The 19,431-nt window shown below is 43.9% G+C and overlaps 1 protein-coding gene across 2 annotated transcripts in view; it reads left to right on the top strand.

Moving 5' to 3' along the window:
- The window catches only part of CAMTA1 (calmodulin binding transcription activator 1), a gene marked incomplete at its 3' end in the record, with an annotated part of 330,178 nt that overhangs the window by 276,299 nt on the left and 34,448 nt on the right, over positions 1 to 19,431 (top strand). The window contains exons 8-11 of one of the 2 annotated variants that reach the window (XM_084300275.1): positions 1,903 to 2,043; positions 4,282 to 6,137; positions 8,172 to 8,298; positions 9,273 to 9,407. In XM_084300275.1, coding sequence (XP_084156401.1) covers positions 1,903 to 2,043; positions 4,282 to 6,137; positions 8,172 to 8,298; positions 9,273 to 9,407 — 2,259 coding nt within the window. Of the gene's footprint in view, positions 1 to 1,902; positions 2,044 to 4,281; positions 6,138 to 8,171; positions 8,299 to 9,272; positions 9,408 to 16,083; positions 16,202 to 19,431 lie in introns of those variants that run through there. The other variant, XM_084300276.1, reaches the window with a different exon arrangement.

The raw sequence follows: 19,431 nt of genomic DNA, 5'->3' as shown, positions 1-19,431 counted from the left end.
AGTGTTAATGAATGGGGAGCCACTGAATCAATACAGGGAGGTTATTTTGATTCTCTTCAGAAGGGAAGAAATCAAAGGAAGGTGTGAGCCAGTTCTCACAGAGCAAGGTTGGAGGTAGTTCTGCTAGGAGCAGCATTAGCAACATGAATTGTGGACCCTCCTCCAGCCTCACTTCTCTTCTTTAAATACCCAGTGAAATACCAGTAATTTTCCCTGGTTCCGCTGCCTTCGTTCTACAGGCACTGTGCAGAGGATGCATGGCAAGGAATATTTTGCTGCTATAATGCAGCAGCTTTTAGACCAATTCATGGTAGAAAGGAAAGTGTTGGAGTGCTTCACAGCTTTCATCTAAATTATAAGGAAAGTTATAAGTAAAGACATTTCCAAAGCAATCTGAAGAGAAATTAGAATTAAAATACTTCCCAGAATTTACTTTAAGTTTTAATCTTTTTTTCCTTCATGTCCTTACATTAGGACTATATTTAATCCAGCATACTTCTACAGCAGTTTCACTTTTTGAGCCACTAAGAAACAGGAGGAGTGTATACATCTACTTTTTGTTAATCTTCTTTTCATAATGCACTTTCTTCCCTCTAGAGATCTCCTTTTCTGGTGATTCATTTATGTGTTAGGAAGCCAAGCATGACATGTTAAAAGCTGTCTTGATAGTATTTGATATTTGTTACTAACAACTCACCTACTCACAGGAGTTTTTCTTTAAAAGGGGGAGGGAGAAAATCTGCATGTTGAATGTGCTAAGATAGTGAATAATTTGCATTAAGCATCCAGACATTCTTATTTTTCAGTCTATCACCCTTCACTGTTTTTGTTTTTTTTTTTATTTTGTAACCTTCACAACATACAGAGAGGGAGTATAAGCACTAAAAAAAAAAAAAAAATAGTCATGCCACATGAACAGAAGCTGGAGTCTTTCTGAATCAGCCAGAGCAAGGCTAGAGAAGGACCTTTCCTAAGTGCACCATCTCAATGCGGATTTCATTAACTTGAAACTACATTGCTGCCTCAAACTGCCAAGAACATGCAGCCAGGAAGATCAGTAAGATCAGTAAGAAATGCATCCCCAAAATAGCCGTAGCTTCCAGATGTGACAATGTAAAGACCATGAAAAAGACGAAGTAGAGAATAGGGTGTTCCCAAGAAAACCCAGCGTTCAGAGACCTAATTTGTAAATGCTACAGACATGTTAAAGAGAATCCAAAGCTTTGGCTTCCGGCTGCTTTTTGCAATAGATCCACGATGGAACTTTGTTATGCTGGAAGGACCTGAAAATCATATACATGGTAGGTATAAGCATCCAGCCATAAGGCTGTCCGTGACTTCTTAGCTTCCAGCTCATAGCTGGATTCTGACTTAACGAGAACCATCATGAATACACAAACCATGAGATGATTCACTTACCAGACTTGCCCGCTATAATACAGTGCTCATCACTGGATTTATTAACGGTAGGGAGCAAACTCCACCATACTGCTGTAAAATACACTTTCTGCGCATGGCAACGTGTATCTGAGCTCACCTCTAGAGCAAAACATTTCTGAAGTAACCAGAAATAGCTTAGTACAAAGTTTCTCAGTAGTAATTACAGATCAGTAACTTCATATAGCAGAAAATATTCCAGACACTTTAGTGCATTTTAATAGCACTTTCAATGTATTGTTGCAAAATTGCTATTTGAACATTTGTTACTAAACATAACATCGTATGTGACAGATTAATGTACCTAGAATAATAAAATAAATGTGAGTGGAGGAACTGAAGCAAGAAGCATGTATAAAGTAAAACTTACACATAATAACAGATAATAAGTAGATGATAATAAAGGTTGATTTTTGATGTTTTCTGGAAAGTTTTTGATGAGAAGTCTTGCTGTTCTCTTCACAGTTCATGGCATTAAGTGGACATGCAGCAATGGAAACAGCAGTTCAGGGTTCTCAGTGGAACAGCTTGTGCAGCAGATCCTCGACAGTCACCAGACCAAACCACAGCCTCGGACACACAACTGTCTTTGCACTGGTACCTTGGGTGAGTACACTGAGAGGGTACAAAATGCTTTCATCTTAATCCAGACTTGGAGTAGGGTTTGTAGTACTAAAATGCTAAAAATACTGTACCATGGAGTAATCATGCAACTGGAATTTCTGTAAAGAATGCAAACACTTGGTAATGTGCAAGTTCTAATAAATGCCCTCCATATGTGACCTACTCAGAAAGCTTTTCTCTTCTACATGTTCAACTTTTGTTACCAGAGCCTCAAAATTTGATGTTCTGCCAATCTCACCCTCTGAAATCCTTGCCCTGCAGCTTGCTTTGTTGGAGAAAATGGGCTCAGGTGGTTAATTGCAAGGTATCACTAGAAAAAGACAGGTTTTACTTAGTTACCATGAAGACGCAGATTTCTTTCCTGTTAAATAAGATGGTTTTGTTTTGAGTGAGAAGAGATCAAGAAACAACATCCTTAGTATGAGATCTTTATGCATCAAGTGGGAAGCTAAATGAGTCATTTTTTCATCTCATCTACTTTATAACCACCCCTTCCAATTACTTTGGTCAAGTAATATATATCATATATTAATTAGTATTAATTACTTGTCAGAGAACTTTGTAAAGGAAAGCTGTCTATGCTTCAAAGGGTTTATTTTCTTCTTCATTTTTGGGCAGTTGCGTTATACAATCAAGATTTTAAGTAAGAATGATGACCTCTGAAATACCTGGGTTTGGATTAAAATGCAAGCCTTAAGGCTCAGTATTTGATCCAGGCTTGCAGATCTGAACATGAATTCTTTTATGCTTCCCTTTGATGTTTTGTCTTGTGCTAAGTCTGCTGCATGTTTTTTAACATAACAATATCACTTTGTTTTGTAACAGCCGGCACATTGACACATGCATTCCCAATTCCTTACAGTCATACACAAAGACTGCAGTGTGAAAGGCTTTTCCTTGTCCTGTTCATCTCTATACCTAGGAGAATAGAGAGATTTAATACTGCATCTAGTCTCAAAAGCACTGTCCTGGACTACTTTAAATGACCTGATTCAAATCTTGAACACAGAGAAGTTCCCCTTCAAGGGCAAGGAACAGAAGATTTGGCAAATTACAGTGGCTATGCAAACACTTCGTGTTACCCAGAAGATGGCATTTATAATTGTAGCCATTAGCTACAAGGAGGAGGTTTCTTTTCCTCATTAGTCATTGTATAGTACAATAAATAATGTTCTTACTTCATTCTAGGAAGAATGAATCAATTAAAGAAACATACATCAAAAATTTCTGGGCTCTTCTTTAAACAACAAATGCAGTCCTTGCACCAGTTTGTGGTTAGAATGCCTATGCAGAGAGAATTGTTTACTTTCCATAGCTGATTTCCAATCTCCTAGAAACTCAGGTGATGTTCATCTTCTGCCAGACTCGTAAAGGCAGTGGCTGAACTCCCACAGAGAGTTGTCTTCTGCTGACCTTTACTTAAGCGTTCTGCAGCCTCTCTGACACTAACCATGCTCTGTGTGACCTCTCAAAGTACTAAATGTTTATTTGTCAGCATACAGACAACTTAGTAGAGAAGCACATCACCATCCTTATGGGAGGGAAAGCATTTTTTGTGCTGGCTAATGTACTTTTTCTTTAATAATTTGATTGGCATCTGTAATGGACACAATGATGACAAGAGAACAAGGGTTGCAATCTAGGCAGTAGGGTGATGTCAGGGACAGGAGCACAATATAGCGTCTGTCACCTCCAGATTACCAGTCAGCATCCAACCCACATGAGTGGTTGTCAAACCATCTGACATCAGCCAGTGTGAGGAGCGGAGTGCCTGTGTCACAGGGGGTAGAGGTCTTGTCTGTGATGCAAATGGAACAGGGCTTCTTCTGCCACAGCTGACAGCAGTAGTCCGTGCTTTGCAGACTTTGCACTGAGATCAGGCACGTGTTTAAATAGGTCTGAAACTTGTCACAGATGCTGATTCCTTTCATGTGTCATCTGGTTAGGGCAGGGAGGAGGTGGGGGGATAGGTGCTCATGGGTGTGTTTTGAGGTTGCTGTCTTGCACACGGATCTATGCATTAGATGGAAATGTGCTCTAAGTCTGACACTAGCAAGAAATTAGTTTTACTCTCAAGGTGTCTCTTCCTCTGTAGCATGTGTGCTCGCTTTCTCTCTCACACGCACCTATGTCTTTCCTTTGCTACAGCCGTAAGATACACACCTAGCATCTTTTTTAATTTTTTACTTACTGAATGACAAATGTTGTTTTCTGGCACAGGGGCAGGAAGCAGTGTGCATCACAAGTGTAACAGTGCCAAACATCGCATCATATCACCAAAGGTCGAACCAAGGACAGGTGGGTACAGCGCTCATTCAGAGGTACAAAATAACGATGTCTCTGAAGGCAAGAATGAGCACAGTCATGGCAAGGCCTCCAGCCGAGAGAAGAGGAATGGCAAAGTGGCGAAACCAGTGTTGCTCCATCAAAATAGTACTGAGGTTTCTTCCACCAACCAGGTGGAAGTCCCTGACACGACCCAGAATTCTCCTGTGTCCATCAGCAGTGGATTAAATAGCGACCCAGATATGGCAGATAGCCCAGCAGTCACTGGTGTGTCCAGTATGGCTGTAGCATCAGTTATGGGAAGCCTGTCACAAAGTGCCACAGTATTTATGTCAGAAGTCACCAGTGAAGCTGTGTATACCATGTCACCCACCTCTGGCCCAAATCAACACCTTCTGTCCTCAGATGCAGCTGCACAAGGGCTGGTACTTGCCGTGAGTTCAGATGGACACAAATTTGCTTTCCCAACAACAGGCAGTTCAGAGGGCTTGTCAATGCTACCCAGCACTGTCTCCGAGGAACTTGTGCTCTCTACAACTTTAGAAGGAAATAGAAAAATTCCAGAAACCACCATGAATTTTGACCCAGACTGTTTTCTTAATAATCCCAAGCAAGGGCAGACTTATGGTGGAGGAGGTATGAAAGGTGACAGCATCAGTACCAACATAAGGCAGTCACCCACAACAGAACGTAGCTTCAACTTCAATACGACCCTCACGAAAGAAATAAAAACTGAGGACACATCTTTTGAACAACAGATGTCCAAAGAAGCATTTTCCTCCACTTCTGCATCTAACACTCTCACCCTCACCACTGGTTCAGGTTTGCTTCCATCTGGAGGAGGTCTGAGCCCAAGTACCACCTTGGAGCAGATGGACTTCAGTGCCATTGACTCCAACAAGGACTATTCTTCAAGCTTCAATCAGACAGTCCAGAGCCCTCACGTTCATCAGACCCCTTCCCCCAGCTTCTTTCTGCAGGATGCCAGCAAACCTCTTCCCCTTGAGCAAAACACCCACAACAACTTGAATGACACAAGTGGTTCATTTGTGAGCACGTTAGGAATCCCCAGTGTGAAAACAGAGTCCTCATCCCAAACCACTTCCAACTGTAATGGCACAGTGGAAACCAGAATAGAGTCCACCTCTTCTCTCCAGCTCATGCAGTTCCAAGCAAACTTCCAGGCTATGACTGCAGAAGCTGAAGTTCCCATGGAGACCTCCCAGCAGGCAGAAGGGAATGAAAATCTACTTAAATCAGGGGATCTTCAAGCCTGCAGCACAGAACACTACTTGCAGCCTGAGGCCAATGGGGGTATCAGGAATGGGAACAATCTCCCTATTCTCCAAGGAAACATGGTCCAAGGACTCTATCCTGTGGCCCATCCCAGCTTAAATAACTCCTCCAACATGGAGCTTAACTTGGACCACTTTGACATCTCCTTCAGCAACCAGTTTTCTGATCTAATTAATGATTTCATATCTGTAGAAGGTGGGAGCAATGCTCTCTATGGACACCAGCTGGTGTCAGGTGACAGTGCCGGACTATCTCAGCCTGAAGACAGTAACAGAACAACCTACAGCCAGGCTGAAATGTGCATTCCTTGCTGCAGCCCTCAACAAGCCAACATGCAACTCAGCAGCACAGAGAATGGAGCCAGCACAATGGCATACATGCATGTGGCTGAGGTGGTCTCGGCAGCTGCAGCACAAGGCACCTTGGGTTTGCTACAGCAGAGTGGGCGCTTGTTCATGGTGACAGATTATTCACCAGAGTGGTCTTATCCTGAGGTAAGTTAGGGCTTTTACTTATGAACATTTATTGCCTTGTCTTTACTCGCTTTGTTAGTAACAGCCCCCAAGAACTGCTTTGTTAAAGCTTTGACAGGGCTTTTAAAATATTTCTCTTAGTAGAAGGAGCATCTGAGGCCCTTTGCATGTCTCAGTGTACTTTTAATTAAGCACTTCATCACCCTGACAGGGCCCTTTCTTTACTTAGAAGCATCTGAACAGAAATGTTTTGTTTCATTGATAAGCAAAGTATTTCCCATATGATGGTCTCATAATGCTATCAAGCTATGTTAGAGCAACATAATTTGCAAACTGGAGCTGATCATTGAAGCTGGCTGTAATGCTCTTAGCAGAATTAACTCCTGACCTGCAGTGTCATAATGAGTTTAGCATTTACCTCCATCCTATAAACTATCCAAAGTGAGACACATGCACCACAAATTAAAAATGTCAGCAGCAGACTTTGCTGATGTGAAGGAATGCTAGAGGAAGGAGATTTACAATTTGTATGATTTTGTTTCATCTTGGCAACAGGTATCTCACCTTACAGTAAGCCCCCACCTCTGGTCTTAGTAGAGAAACTCTCAAAATTACAATCTGATAATGTCCTTCTGGCCCTATTTACATTTTTATTTTCTAGCATTTTAATCTCCTCACTGCTGCAGTTACATCGTAAAAATATTAGGCATCATGTGCTTTATGTTTCTCAGCAACCCATGAGCAAGTTTATGTTGTGGACTTGTGAAAGAGTCAGAAAAGCCGTGGAAACAGTATTGTCCTCTTCAGAACAAATTCTACCACAGATCTATGGGATTCTTGGGATACAGCCTTGCTTGGTTTCTTCAGTGCAGTAATTTTGCTTTACAGTTTTCACCTGGTACATGTCTGTTAGTGTTCTCCCACAGCAGTAGCTGTGCCTGTGCCCTGGATGTGGTAGTTTTGCCTTGTTTAAAATCAGAATGGGACTGTAAGTCTGGTCAAGGGAAGTACTTACCAAGGCAATGGTGAAATTTCCCAAACACACCTGCTTTGTACTGAGTGTCACTCTTGGTTTTGGATTTGGTTTTGCACTCCTGTGTCTGCTCTGGCTGCTTGAATTACAGTTAAATAAGCATCTTACTAGTGTTACTACACTGAATTATGTGTGGTGGATATTGCAAACATACAAAGTGATATTTTTCCTAAGTTAGGCACGTCTTGCTGTCGCTGCTTCATGGTCTCCTCGTGTTCCCATATGCCTGAGGAGAGCTTCCTGTGAAATGTGCTGGAGTGCCCCCATGCGAGTGCTGGGACATTGTGACCCTGTGGGACGGAGCCGTGTGGGAGCAGTTGTTGAAGAGATGTAGCCTGAGGGCAGCCCATGCAGAATCAGTTCAGGATGGACGGCATCCCATGGGAGGGACCCCGCGGGGAGCAGGGGCAGAGAGGGACTGTGAAGAAGCAGTGGAGACGAAGCATCAGGGACTGACCACAGCCCCCATTCCCCGTTCTTACGCACAGCTTAGGGGGAGGAGGTGGAGGAGGATGGAAGAGGGGAAGGTGATTTTAGTTTGTTTTAAGTTTCTCACTGATATGGATTGTTAGTAATAGGTAATAAATTCCATTATTTTCCCTATGCGGAGTCTGTTTTGCCCATGAGGATAATTGTTGAGTGATTTCCTGGTCCTTATCTCAACTCTTGAGCCCTTTTCATCATATATTCTCCCCCTTTCCCTTTGAGGAGGGGGAGTGAGAGAGCAATTGTGGTGGAGTTCAGCTGACCAGCTGAGTAAAACCACTGCAGCACCACACAGTATCATCACTTCCCTGCAAAGGCCAAGCCGTGGCATTGAATAATGTGAACAGAGAGCAGCTGGCTTGTGACTTGCTTGCTCTGCCAAGGACACTGGAGGTGGCTGGTGCCAAGGATCTGTGTTAGCTTGGCACTTTTGTTAGCCCTCACAACACAGTTTACTCTTCATCTGTTTCAGTGCATGGTCCTCCCTGGATATGGCTTTTTTGGTAATACTTTTCCAACCCCCCTCTTCCTTGTAGGGAGGAGTGAAAGTTCTAATCACTGGTCCGTGGCAAGAAGCCAGCAATAATTACAGCTGTCTGTTTGATCAGATCTCAGTGCCTGCATCTTTAATTCAGCCAGGAGTGCTGCGCTGCTACTGCCCAGGTAAGGAATGACTCTCTCAGAGCTGGCAGTTTCAGAGGATGTTCTTATCCTAATAGTGTCTTATATATCTGTTTTTTTTTGTGGGGGAATATGCAGTGAGCTGTTGCTGTTTTTTCCACTTGCTTTGTCTCACTTCAAATCAATCCATCTACTTTTGGCTGCATTTTCAATTGTTTCATCTGCACTTTGGAAGCAGATCTCTTCCATTTTGAAAAGAGTTGGTAGGCACATGCTGACTTCAAGGGGGTGCTGAGTGAAAGCCGGTAGGAGTAGCTAGCCTTTATCTGAGGCTCAAAGTGCTAAACATCTTGACTAAACTCATGGAAAGGTAGTGTATAAACATTGAGGAGCTTTCCCTTTTTCTTCAAACTGTGTATAGTGTGAGCACCTCAATTTAGGATCTTGATATAGAGTATAACATTATTTAGAAGCTTTGAACTATTTTTAAAATACTTTCTAAATATTTATTTAATTCTGAAATAGCAGATCAAATAGTAACTGTTATTCAGAGATGCACTCACTGCTCTACTGCCTCTTAATTTGCATATATTCTGCTCTTTCTCTTTGGTGCTTGTGGGATGAGAACACCTGCAGTGACCCTGCAGAAATTTTCAGTAGTACTGGCCCTCAGTATGTGACTTTATGTATGCAGAATAACTGAGCTACGTTGTTATGCCCCAGCTTGCTGTAAGAAATGCAGTGAAGTTGGTTAATCTTTAAGAACATGTGATTCTACCTTCTGCCAAAACAACCTACTGCACGCCTCTTAAGCTTACAACCTGCATGTTTTAAAATACAGATTGTCAATTTGGTCTCCTTAGTTGTCTAGTCACAAAAATACTGTCAAATGCCCCTCTCTCTACTCATTGCATCTGCTTTTAGCCTGCCAGTGAGAAGACCATCAACAGGATAACGCTGTCCTGTGCATTTCTGCAGGGAGGTCTCTGTCCTTACCACTTGTTCTTTCCTTTCAGCTCATGACACTGGGCTCGTGACTTTGCAAGTTGCCTTCAACAATCAGATCATCTCCAATTCTGTGGTGTTTGAATACAAAGCCAGAGCTCTGCCAACCCTGCCTTCCTCCCAGCATGACTGGCTGTCCTTGGATGGTAAGAAGCACACGATATTCTTTAACTAAGCTTGCCAAATGGTAAGACTGTGAATGAAAGGAGCTGCCACTGGTGTGGGGGAGAGATGCAGAGGGACGGGCTTGTGCTGTGGGGAACGTCTGTTGCTCAATGCTCCATTAATCAAAGCCCTCTTTCTGAAATTTTTTAGTTCTTTTAATGTGAACAAATGTGGATGCATTTGATGGGAAGGAGACAAAGAGATGTTTTCTTTGAATAGCAAGCTGAATGCTTCCCCAGTCATATTTCCTGTCAGGAAATGAATATGTACCCTGCATTTGTCTTCCCTGAGAACTCTGAAACTTAAACTTGTCTAGAAAAAAATGCAAAAACAAGCAGAAAGTAGGAAGGTGGTGAGGCAATATAAAGAACAAGGGTACTTTAAAGTCAGCCACTGCTATGATTTCCACATCCCACCTCATTACCTAGAAGTACTCAAAGGGGGTATATATAGGTTCTGTCAGACACCTGAGAGTCTCAATGCCAGGACAGTCTATGCTGATGGCAAGCCAGGGGATTTTCTGGCACCTACCAGCCACAATCAACCTTTCTAGATGGGCAAGACTCACAGCTGCATCCCTTATGCCTTGCAGGGATGGGACAGACACCCCAATAGCATTAGCTCTTAACAAGGCAGTTGGCAGAAAAAATTCATGACTGATCAGAACATTGCCTCTTACCTCAATGTCAGCACGGAGGAATGGGAACACAGGCTTTGGGTTTATATGATAACTCTGTTCTTGAAAGTCTTAAGTTGGGATATACCCCCAAAATGCATTTTATAGAGGAGCAAGATGAGAAGAGGGAGAATAGAAGAACATAGAAGCCTGGAACACAAGGCTGGAGGGACTGAATTGCCTCAGTTACCTGTGACTGCCAGGGCTACTTATAAAAGCTTTTGGAGGAAACCAGCTAGCAAGGTCCCCAAGGAAGCAACAGATCTGCTGGCTGGTCTCATTTATTTAACAAGATGGACAGCAAGTTCATTTCCCTTCCTGAGTGTGGTTGCTAGAGAGATGTAGCTTCCAATTCAGACCAAGAAGATCTAGGGAAAGAGACAATTTGTGTTAACAATGTGATAGATTGAAAAGGACCAGCAATACTGCTTTCATCTTTCTTCACCAGATAATGTCAGCTCTTACAGCACTGCATTATAGGCAACCTTAGCAAAATCCTAACGCTCTTGCTAGGTGACCCATTTGTTAAGTGTTTGTTTTTTCTGCTAAGTAAGGAGACAAATACAGTAAGGTCAGATCCCTAGTCTTCTGAGGTATCATTGCTGAGAAACCAGTATTAGTGTTACACACAAGAAATCACAGGAGTTGTTGTTTGCATAGGACCATACTGAAGATGAGCAATAATGAGCTAAAATATTGATTCAGTTTGTTCCTCAGTAAATTAACCTCGTCCTATTTTGTCTGTGAGCTGCAAACATGGTAACTGTAATATAATGCATGCTTTGGGAAACCTACTACATGGATATTACTTTTGTTAGCAGTTTAATAACTTTAAAATAATGCTATCTTTACAAAGATTTGAAGCTTGCGTTACTGTGTTATTATTATATATACTTTGACAGACTTGGCAAATATGTAGAACTGATTCACTTCAACAGAAATATTGAATGGTTTTGAGCTTCCATCAGTGTAGGCAGGTGGTGTTTGAAAGGTTTTTGATGGGCTCCCTTGATCTGTCTGGGAAGCCCTGACAGAAAAAAGCTTTCTTCATTAAAATATTCATTAGAGGCTTTCTCTGTACTATTAGTAGCTGTGAGCCCAGGGAGTAGTCACATGGATCACATCTGAGCACTCTGACGCTGCTGATTAGCGTGTATGTAGTTCATCTGCAAAAAAATGTGAGCATCAGGGCAGATGAGGAGGAGCCATTTCTTGCTGAATTCTGACAGAGCAGTATGTGTGTGCGTGCAGAGTCTGAGCTGATACATTTGGGGATAATGCGGGCGAGAAACAGAAAATGGAATTTTCTTCCGAGTAGCATCAGGCATGATTTTAGTGGTGCAGTACCTGTATCTTCAGCTGTTTAAGGGCTATCCGTTAATACTAGCAGCAAACTGATGCATCGTGCTGTGATTCTCTCCCTCCGTGTAATGTCACAGAAAACATAGGTTTAGCTTCTCTCTGTTTTCTGACTATTAGATGCATTGTTTCTCATGCCACTTACAATAAGACATTTCAAGAAAGTCAGGGCAGCACTACTTCTGATGTTTCTAAACACAAGTGGAATGGAGACAGGTGACTGTGATTATTGTAAGGTTAAAGAGAGGTTTGTGACTTGGTTGTAGAGGTGCACATAATGTTATGTTCAGCATCAAAACTGAGTTTGACTGCAGTGTTGATAAGGTCTGCAGGTATTTTTCGTCTGCTATTGAAGCTGCAAGTTGCATGTGAAGTACAGCAGATATTGATGTGATGGAGATTGATACTCAGCTGTTAGCAATCCCCTTTGCATGCTGCACTGGAGAGATACGTTTAAAAATCGTTGTTTGAGAGCTCCCTCAGTGCTGGTGAATTAGTAGGAGCTGCAGAAGGTGGCCGTGGGGGCTGAGCGCTGTCTCTGTTGCTCTTGCACGTTGTCTGGGAGCTGCTGGTTAGCGGGCAAGCTTTCAATTAGAGACTGTTACGATGTGGTAATGGTGGAAGGGAGGGGGACTGCAGCAGTGAACAAACTAGGGCTTTGCTAACGGGAGAAAAAAAAAGTAAAAGGACCGCTGCAATGCAGAGGCTCTTCAGGGAAAAAGACTGAATAATTTTATTAACCATGACTTATCAGAAGCCTCTGCCTTGATGCACAGTGCTCTAAAGGCAGCAAATTATGTTCTTCTAATGAACCAGCAACATCTTTCTGTTTATTCTGAGAGAACAGATGTTAGTTTAGCTAGCCAAGGTATAAGCTGATATGAATTGATTCTATCAACAGAATAAATCCACAAATCCCTGTCTTCTTCATCCACTTTAATTGCACTGCTTCAAATCCTTGTCCTACTGCCTGTTACGTAGTCTTGAGGGAAGGATTTCAAGGACTATTTGTAGTCCCAAAATATTGACTAGAATTTTAATATTCTTTTTTAATTAACCTGAAGGAACACTGTGAGTTCCTTTACACTAAACTGTTAAAACACTAATAATGATTTCAACTATATGACCTGTGCAAGAGAGGGGCAGGATTAACAAAGTCTACCATACCCCAGAAACGGTGTAGTAAAAGGATAAACAGTTTCTATCTTACATAAGTTTGCATAAACAGTAGTCATCTATGGATCTCTTTAAAATAAAGATAAAGACATCCTCTGTTGCAGCTGTATATTTCCAGTTACACTGAGACAAAAATAAGTCTTCTTTCTTTGTTCAGTTCTGCAGATAACTGAAAACCTTTACAGAATCACAGAATTGTCTAGGTTGGAAGAGACCTCAAGATCATCGAGTCCAACCTCTGACCTAACACTAACAAGTCCTCCACTAAACCATATCACTAAATTCAACATCTAAATGTCTTTTAAAGACCTCCAGGGATGGTGACTCCACCACTTCCCTGGGCAGCCCATTCCAATGCCTAACAACCCCTTTGGTAAAGAAGTTTTTCCTAATATACAACCTAAGCTTCCCCTGGTGCAACTTTAGCCTGTTCCCCCTTGTCCTGTCACCAGGCACGTGGGAGAACAGACCAACTCCCACCTCACTACAGCTTCCTTTAAGGTACCTGTAGAGAGCAATAAGGTCACCCCTGAGCCTCCTTTTCTCCAGGCTGTGCTAAACAGTAATAGGCTGTGCTAAACAGGCTGTAGCACAGCTCCAGAAATAAAAACACGGTATCTTGATCATCAAACCATATGCTGTAAATAAAGCCAATAAATATATATATACATAAAATTGCTGCTGTTGGGTATGACTGGTAAGATACGAGGCACACTTGGAATCACACCTTTGTAGAATTTTGCAGGTTTCGACAAAGATGGGTTAGCAAAGAAGCATCTGAACCTGAGCGTGCAAAAAAGAGTTCCCCCATGACCAGCAGGAAACTGTGAGCATGAACTTTTGTGCATGCTGAGCAGATGCAGCTCGCCTGGGTCACATTGGTGCTCCTCCTGTCGCAGAGTAGTGGCATGAGATCCCTGCATTTGTGCAGTGTTTTGGCAGGATCTGTTTCCACTAGGCTACTGCACTGGTAGAGAGCAGGAGTGGTATGATATATAGCACTTCCTTCTCATAAGTGCTTACAGCAACATGTGGTTTAAGATTTTTTAAAGGCAAGTAATTCTTATGATTATGGAGGGAGCGCTGAACCAGTGCCTGTAGAGCCCAGAATCCGGGAGAGAGATGATGAACAGAAACACATTTTAAGTGAAATCATGACAATTGTGCTTCCCAGAGGAAAGTGTGTCATTAAATTATTTCTTGATTTAAAGTGCTTGCTACTCTTGGAAGAAGTGACCTTAGGGTGAGGATAAATCCCACCTTTTGGAGCACAGAGCAAGTATTGTTCATTGGGATCAGGGAATAGCATTGCAAATGCCTGCTAAATGTGAGACCATGGTCTTCTATACCTCTGTTTCCTAGGTCTTTATCAAGCCAAGTGAGGGAATGTGCAGAGCAGGAGTTCTGAGGGGCAACATGTTGAGTGGCCATCCTCTGAAGGACTTCTTCCTTTTTCAATGTATGCTGCACTAAAAAGGATAGTGTCTCCTTTTTCTGAACTATACATAACCACTCCTTTTTTATTCTTATTTTTTTTTTCTTATTTTAACCCACAGATAAATTAGATCTTTTACTAATGGGCAGTGGGCACTAGCTACTAATGTTCTTGCATTTTTTTTCTATCTCATTAGGGGGCTTTCTTTTTAAATAAAGCCTTTTTTCTTCTCATAAGGGATGCACTCCCTTATTGCCTTTGTCTCCTTTGATAAACTTGGCAGCCTCTTCTTTTTTTTTTTTTTTTCTCTATAAAACAGGCAGTTTTCAGATGCTGCTGTCAGCTCAAAGGCCATCATGTAGTTCTGTAGGCATTTGACCTCACTTTTCATTCACTGTCTGTAAAGAAGTTCTCTCAAGAAAAATGAAAAGCAAACAAGACCCCTTCTGAACTGAAGGAAAGAGATCTTCTACTGACAGATAAATAGCAAATTAAACAGGCTTTTTAGTACAGATTTTCAGTGGAAAGCATGTGTGTTTGCCTTCCACTGAAGCCTTTGCTCCTTTCTAAAAGTGTCTGTATAGATCAAGTTTCCTTAGCATGGGATGTGATCAGGCATTCCAGGGAGTGCTCCTTTGCGTTACATCTATGCACCTGCAGAAAAGAGGCTGTGGAGGAATAAGTGCTGCCATAGGGAGCTCAAAGAGAATTAAAAAATTTGGGCAGGGGTCGTGTGAGCTGATGGTTCACGTGTGTATAGGATGGACAAGGATATGACTGGTACTGAATCTAGCTGGTACTGACACAGAAGAGCACAATAGGCAGCCTTCCAACCTTTTAGCTAGTTCTGCATTCTCAGTTTAAGGTTTGACTGCCGTTCCCAGGTGGAAGATGTAGGAAAAAGTTTGGTGGCTCGCTGGTGCTAGGGTGACACGGCCATACCTGTGGCCCCTAAACTCCAGGTGTTGCATGCAGGAGGTAGCTGGGATAGGACAGGCCACATGCATTGAAGTTACCCATAACAGTGCACAGTGACAGTGCACAGTGCCGTGCTACCTGTAACATTTCAGTCTGACGGGTGTGTGATTCCTGTCATGCAGTGCTAGGTGTGAATGATCGTAGATGCTTAAAGTCAAAATCCACAAAGGATGATGTTTGTTTACCAGCACCTGATGTGTGTTTCTAGAGCACGTAGAAGTTTTGAGATTTGGGTAAGCTTGTAGGAACGACACATTCGGTATGGGTTCCAAACGTATGGGTATGGGTATATTTTCCTTAGAAATGGAGTTTCAGAGCCACAAGAATCTATCAGTGGAAGACAAGCAGGTGTCCACGAGCAGTAGCACTCTGTTTATCGCTCCTCTCTCCATCTGGACTCTCGGTGTGTCCGTCTGTCTGTCTGTCTCCGTCTCCCGGCCTCTCTCTGCCTGAGGCGGCCGCGCCCGCCGCAGAGGCGCAGCCCGGAGCCCGCCGGGCCCCGCGGGGCTGTGGCGGCGGTGACGTCACCGCGCGGGCGGGGCCGTGCCGGGCCGGGCCGCGCCGCCACAGACAATGGAAGGCGGCGGCCGCAGCCGCCTCCCGCCGCAGCCCCGGGCCGCCGCCGCCGCCGAGCGCGGCGCGGGCCCGTAGCCGGCGGCCGGGGCTCGTATCCCGCTATGGCGGCGCCGGGCGGCCCCGGCGTGGGCTGAGGGCTGAGGGCGGGCGCCGGCGACCGAGCGCCGAGGCTCCGCCGTCTGTCGGAGCCCCCGGGCCCCCGCACCGAACCCGGCGGTGTCGGCGGGGCTCGGGGGGCGTTCGCCCGCGCGCGGACGAGACGCGAGAGCTCCTCGGCCGCCAGGCGCCGCCCGCCTCCGTCTGCGCGCTCGGTGCCGATGCTGGGCCGGCTCCGCGCGGTGCCATGCCCCGTGCCGCCGGGCAGGCACGCCCCGGCTCCCGGCGCCGTCTCCTCTCGTTGTGGAAAGTCGCCGCTGAGCGCTAGACCCGGCGGGGGTGCGGACAGGGCACGGCCGAGTCCCGGCGGCGCTGCCGCTGGCTGCGAGCATGCGAAAGAGCCCGAGCGCGGCCCGGGGACAGCCTGCCGTGTCCGCCGGGTGCCGGCTGGAGCCTCCGCTGCCTTTGTAGCCTCTCAGGTCAGTCCTCTGACGCTCGGTGTGCTGCCGGTTTGTTCCCCTAGCCGTACTGGAGGGGTCCGGTACCCTCCGCCTTTTGCAGGTGGATGCGCGGACATGACAAAGCATTGTTTTCAGTGAGTATTACCGGGTGGGGTGCATCGTACGGTGTTTGTTTGGGGTTAAGTCTGCGTGCTCATGTGATGGCTTTCACTGCTGTACTTAGGACGTGAGTGCATGCCTTCTGAAGCTTGCTGAGCCTTCCTCTCCCTCCCCTGTGTCCACAGTGGCGAGTTGTGGTTGTGTTTGCCCTGACTTCCCCTCCTGTGGTGGTCCCTGGCCCTTCCAGGGTGATGTTACAGCATAAGCTGAAAATTGTAATTATGTTTTAACTGTAGCATCACACGTGCAGAAGAACATTGTAACACCTCCAGCTCACAGTTTCCTATCTGAGTGGGTACGGTGAAGTAAATAGCCCAAACCTTCCCCAGGAATTTAAGGATACTGAAAACACACGCCCGCGCTGTGCCAGGTTATTGCAAGACTTGTTTTGCAGGGCGCTTCGTCAAAAAGAGTAGGATTAGGAGGGGGAATTAAGTCCAGGTAGGCCACTCCCAGTTCAGAGATGGAATAAATGACTTTTTGAAAGCTTCCATTGAAGGAGATCTGAAGTCTCTTTTTGTTGATCTATTCTAATGTTTCAGAGTTTGTATCTTGCAGTAGTTCATGTTTATCCAACTTTGCAGCAAATAGAAGCCGTTTCATATCATTCTGTTCATCGTTTTGCAGACTTCTGGGTGAATATTTTGTCTCTTGAATTTGCAATTTATATGAGAGAGAAAACTCATGTCCAAGTTTTACCATACTTCCAATACTGTAGTAGCACAGACAGTGCCCCACGAGGTTCTCTTCTCCTGCTAACAGCTCCTTTAGGATGTTTCTCTTGGAGAAGAAAGTCTTCGTGAGCAGTGCACAACGTCCTAAGCTGTTGCTCTTTGCATGCATCAAAAAGCACATCTTTCGTAGTGCTGGCACCTGTAGGAAAGCACAGCAAGTTTCTGACCAGAGATATACAAAGTGACCTTAGGCAGCCAACTGTTTTGATACAAATTACTGAATAGCAAGAAAAGTGACATCTCAAGTCTACCTGGCATCTCTAAAACCTTCCCTGGTTTGCTTTTCCTGGACAGTGTGAAAAATCTCCCCATCCCTTAGCTCAGGGGAGGAGAAGTCTGGAAGAAAAAAAGAAAGTAGTACTTTATAAAGGTTAAGTATAGAGATAGCCACTTGAGGAAAAAGTCAGCCCATTCCACCTCCTTTCTCCTCTTCTGTAGTAATGGCATGGTAAAGAAAAGTGGGGGGAAGTACAGTCTTTTGAGGTAACATTGGATAGTGGAGAGGAACAACGTGGTCCCAGATAGTGTGGGATGAATAGCTGATGAACAGTACTGGAAAAATTGTGAAAAAAGTGTTACTGATGAGAAATCTTAACACTGCTGAAGTGGGTTAACGGCTTAAAATCAATGGCAGTGGCTGTATGTGTGGGTCTTGATTATTGCTTTATAGCAGGATTTATGCTATTATTTTGATTATAGCAGGAGCTCATGCCCGGTACTACTTACTTATTATGTGAAAGCATAGACCTATTTTAGCTGTCACTTAGACTCAGTGGAATGACAGTGTTTTCCTTGTCTCATGCCTCAGTATCTGTGGCATTTCTCACTGCCTGGAAGCAGAGAGATGCGTATGTCTTAGAATATTCAGTAAAAACTTAAGGGCTTTTATTGGTGGTGGAGACCACATCCTGTAATCTTGTGTTGTTGTACAGACCTTTTCGTAAGATGTATCAAGGGTGCCATGGAAGTTTAATTTCAGAAAAATCTGTTTCTGCAGTGGTGGCTCCTCAGTAATAAACCAAATCAAATTGACATGATGATACGTTCAGCGTTTTTGCTGTATAGAAGAGCTGAGCAAGTTGTATATGCAAATGACAAATGATTTGTAAAACAGAAGATCACTGGCACTCAGAGTAATAAAGTGCCCTTAGGCTGCTTCAGTCACCACCCACAGCTTGCACTGGTTGAAAGAATATGGTGCATCTGCCTCGCTGTGGAAAATAGAAAAATGTCGTTGTGCTGCAAGCTTTCTTACAGTGCTCAGCTACTGCACTTGTTAAATTCAGTCTGTGTGTGTTCATACCAAAGATGTTGTAACACAGAAACTGCTGTTAAAGAAACTGCATGTGCTGGGAAGCCAGTGCTCTTGGAGTGGATTCTTACCTCCTGAGCATTTAAATGTGATGCTTCAGAACATGCATATGCAGATTAACAAAACACCGTTAATTTAGTGGTTAGAAGACTGTGGGGAAATGACTGTAACTTGGGCAGAGAGTGCTCTGATAGAATAAGCAGGAAAGATCATGCACCTTCGTCATTTGGTCCTTAGACTCAAATATTGTTACTCAAATATCATCAAACATTTAGTTTGTGTAGAATGGGGGAAAAATAAAAAGGCCTCTAAGTGTCTGTGTGAGACATACTCACCGCTAAGGTTTGCTGTTTGTTTTGCCAGTGAAAAGCAGAATTTCCTATGTAATAGTTTTGGCTTTGCTCCCATGTTGTGAGTGGTACAGACGAAATTTCTTGCTTGTTGATTCTAGAGCAGCAAAAGCAAGAAAGTGATCGTTTGGGTTCTTCACTTGCCCAGTAAAGCAGTATGCAGAGATTAGAAGAGCAACTCTGGTAATCTTTTAGAGCCAAAGGCAATGGTTTGAGCTGGTGCCCGCCAGACAAGGCACTGTTGTTTCTTGCCACCTTGTGTAGCTCAAAAAGAGAGAACCCGGGTGTGAAATCTTTCAGTGTCTTTGGATAATAGTGTCTTTGAAACAAGTCATTGGGTTAGAAGATGGGGAGGACCGTGTAGAGGTTTATGCTATCACGGGCTGGGTGAAGTGTTTCATTTATAAGTATTTTCTGCACCACAGGTGTTTACCCCAAATTTGCTTTGTGTTTTTTCTGTACCATTTAGGGTGAGGACTCTGTGTCTTGAGTGTCTTGACACCTACTGATGGGACAACACAGCTGAATGACAAGGGCAATAGAGTGTGTTTTGGTAGACCTGCAGGGAAGTTGTCCCAATTCATACGTGGTCAAGCCCATTCTCAGTAGCAACCCTGTGACCTATTCACATGGGGGGGAAAAAAAAAAAGAAAAACAACTTGGAAAATGTTTGAAACTGTTGCCCTTTAACGT

This window comes from Netta rufina (genome assembly GCF_964035555.1).
Source record: "Netta rufina genome assembly, chromosome: 22".
Taxonomy (NCBI): domain Eukaryota; kingdom Metazoa; phylum Chordata; class Aves; order Anseriformes; family Anatidae; genus Netta; species Netta rufina.
Note: the sequence above shows the minus strand (reverse complement) of the source record. Positions and strands in the feature narration are given on the sequence as shown.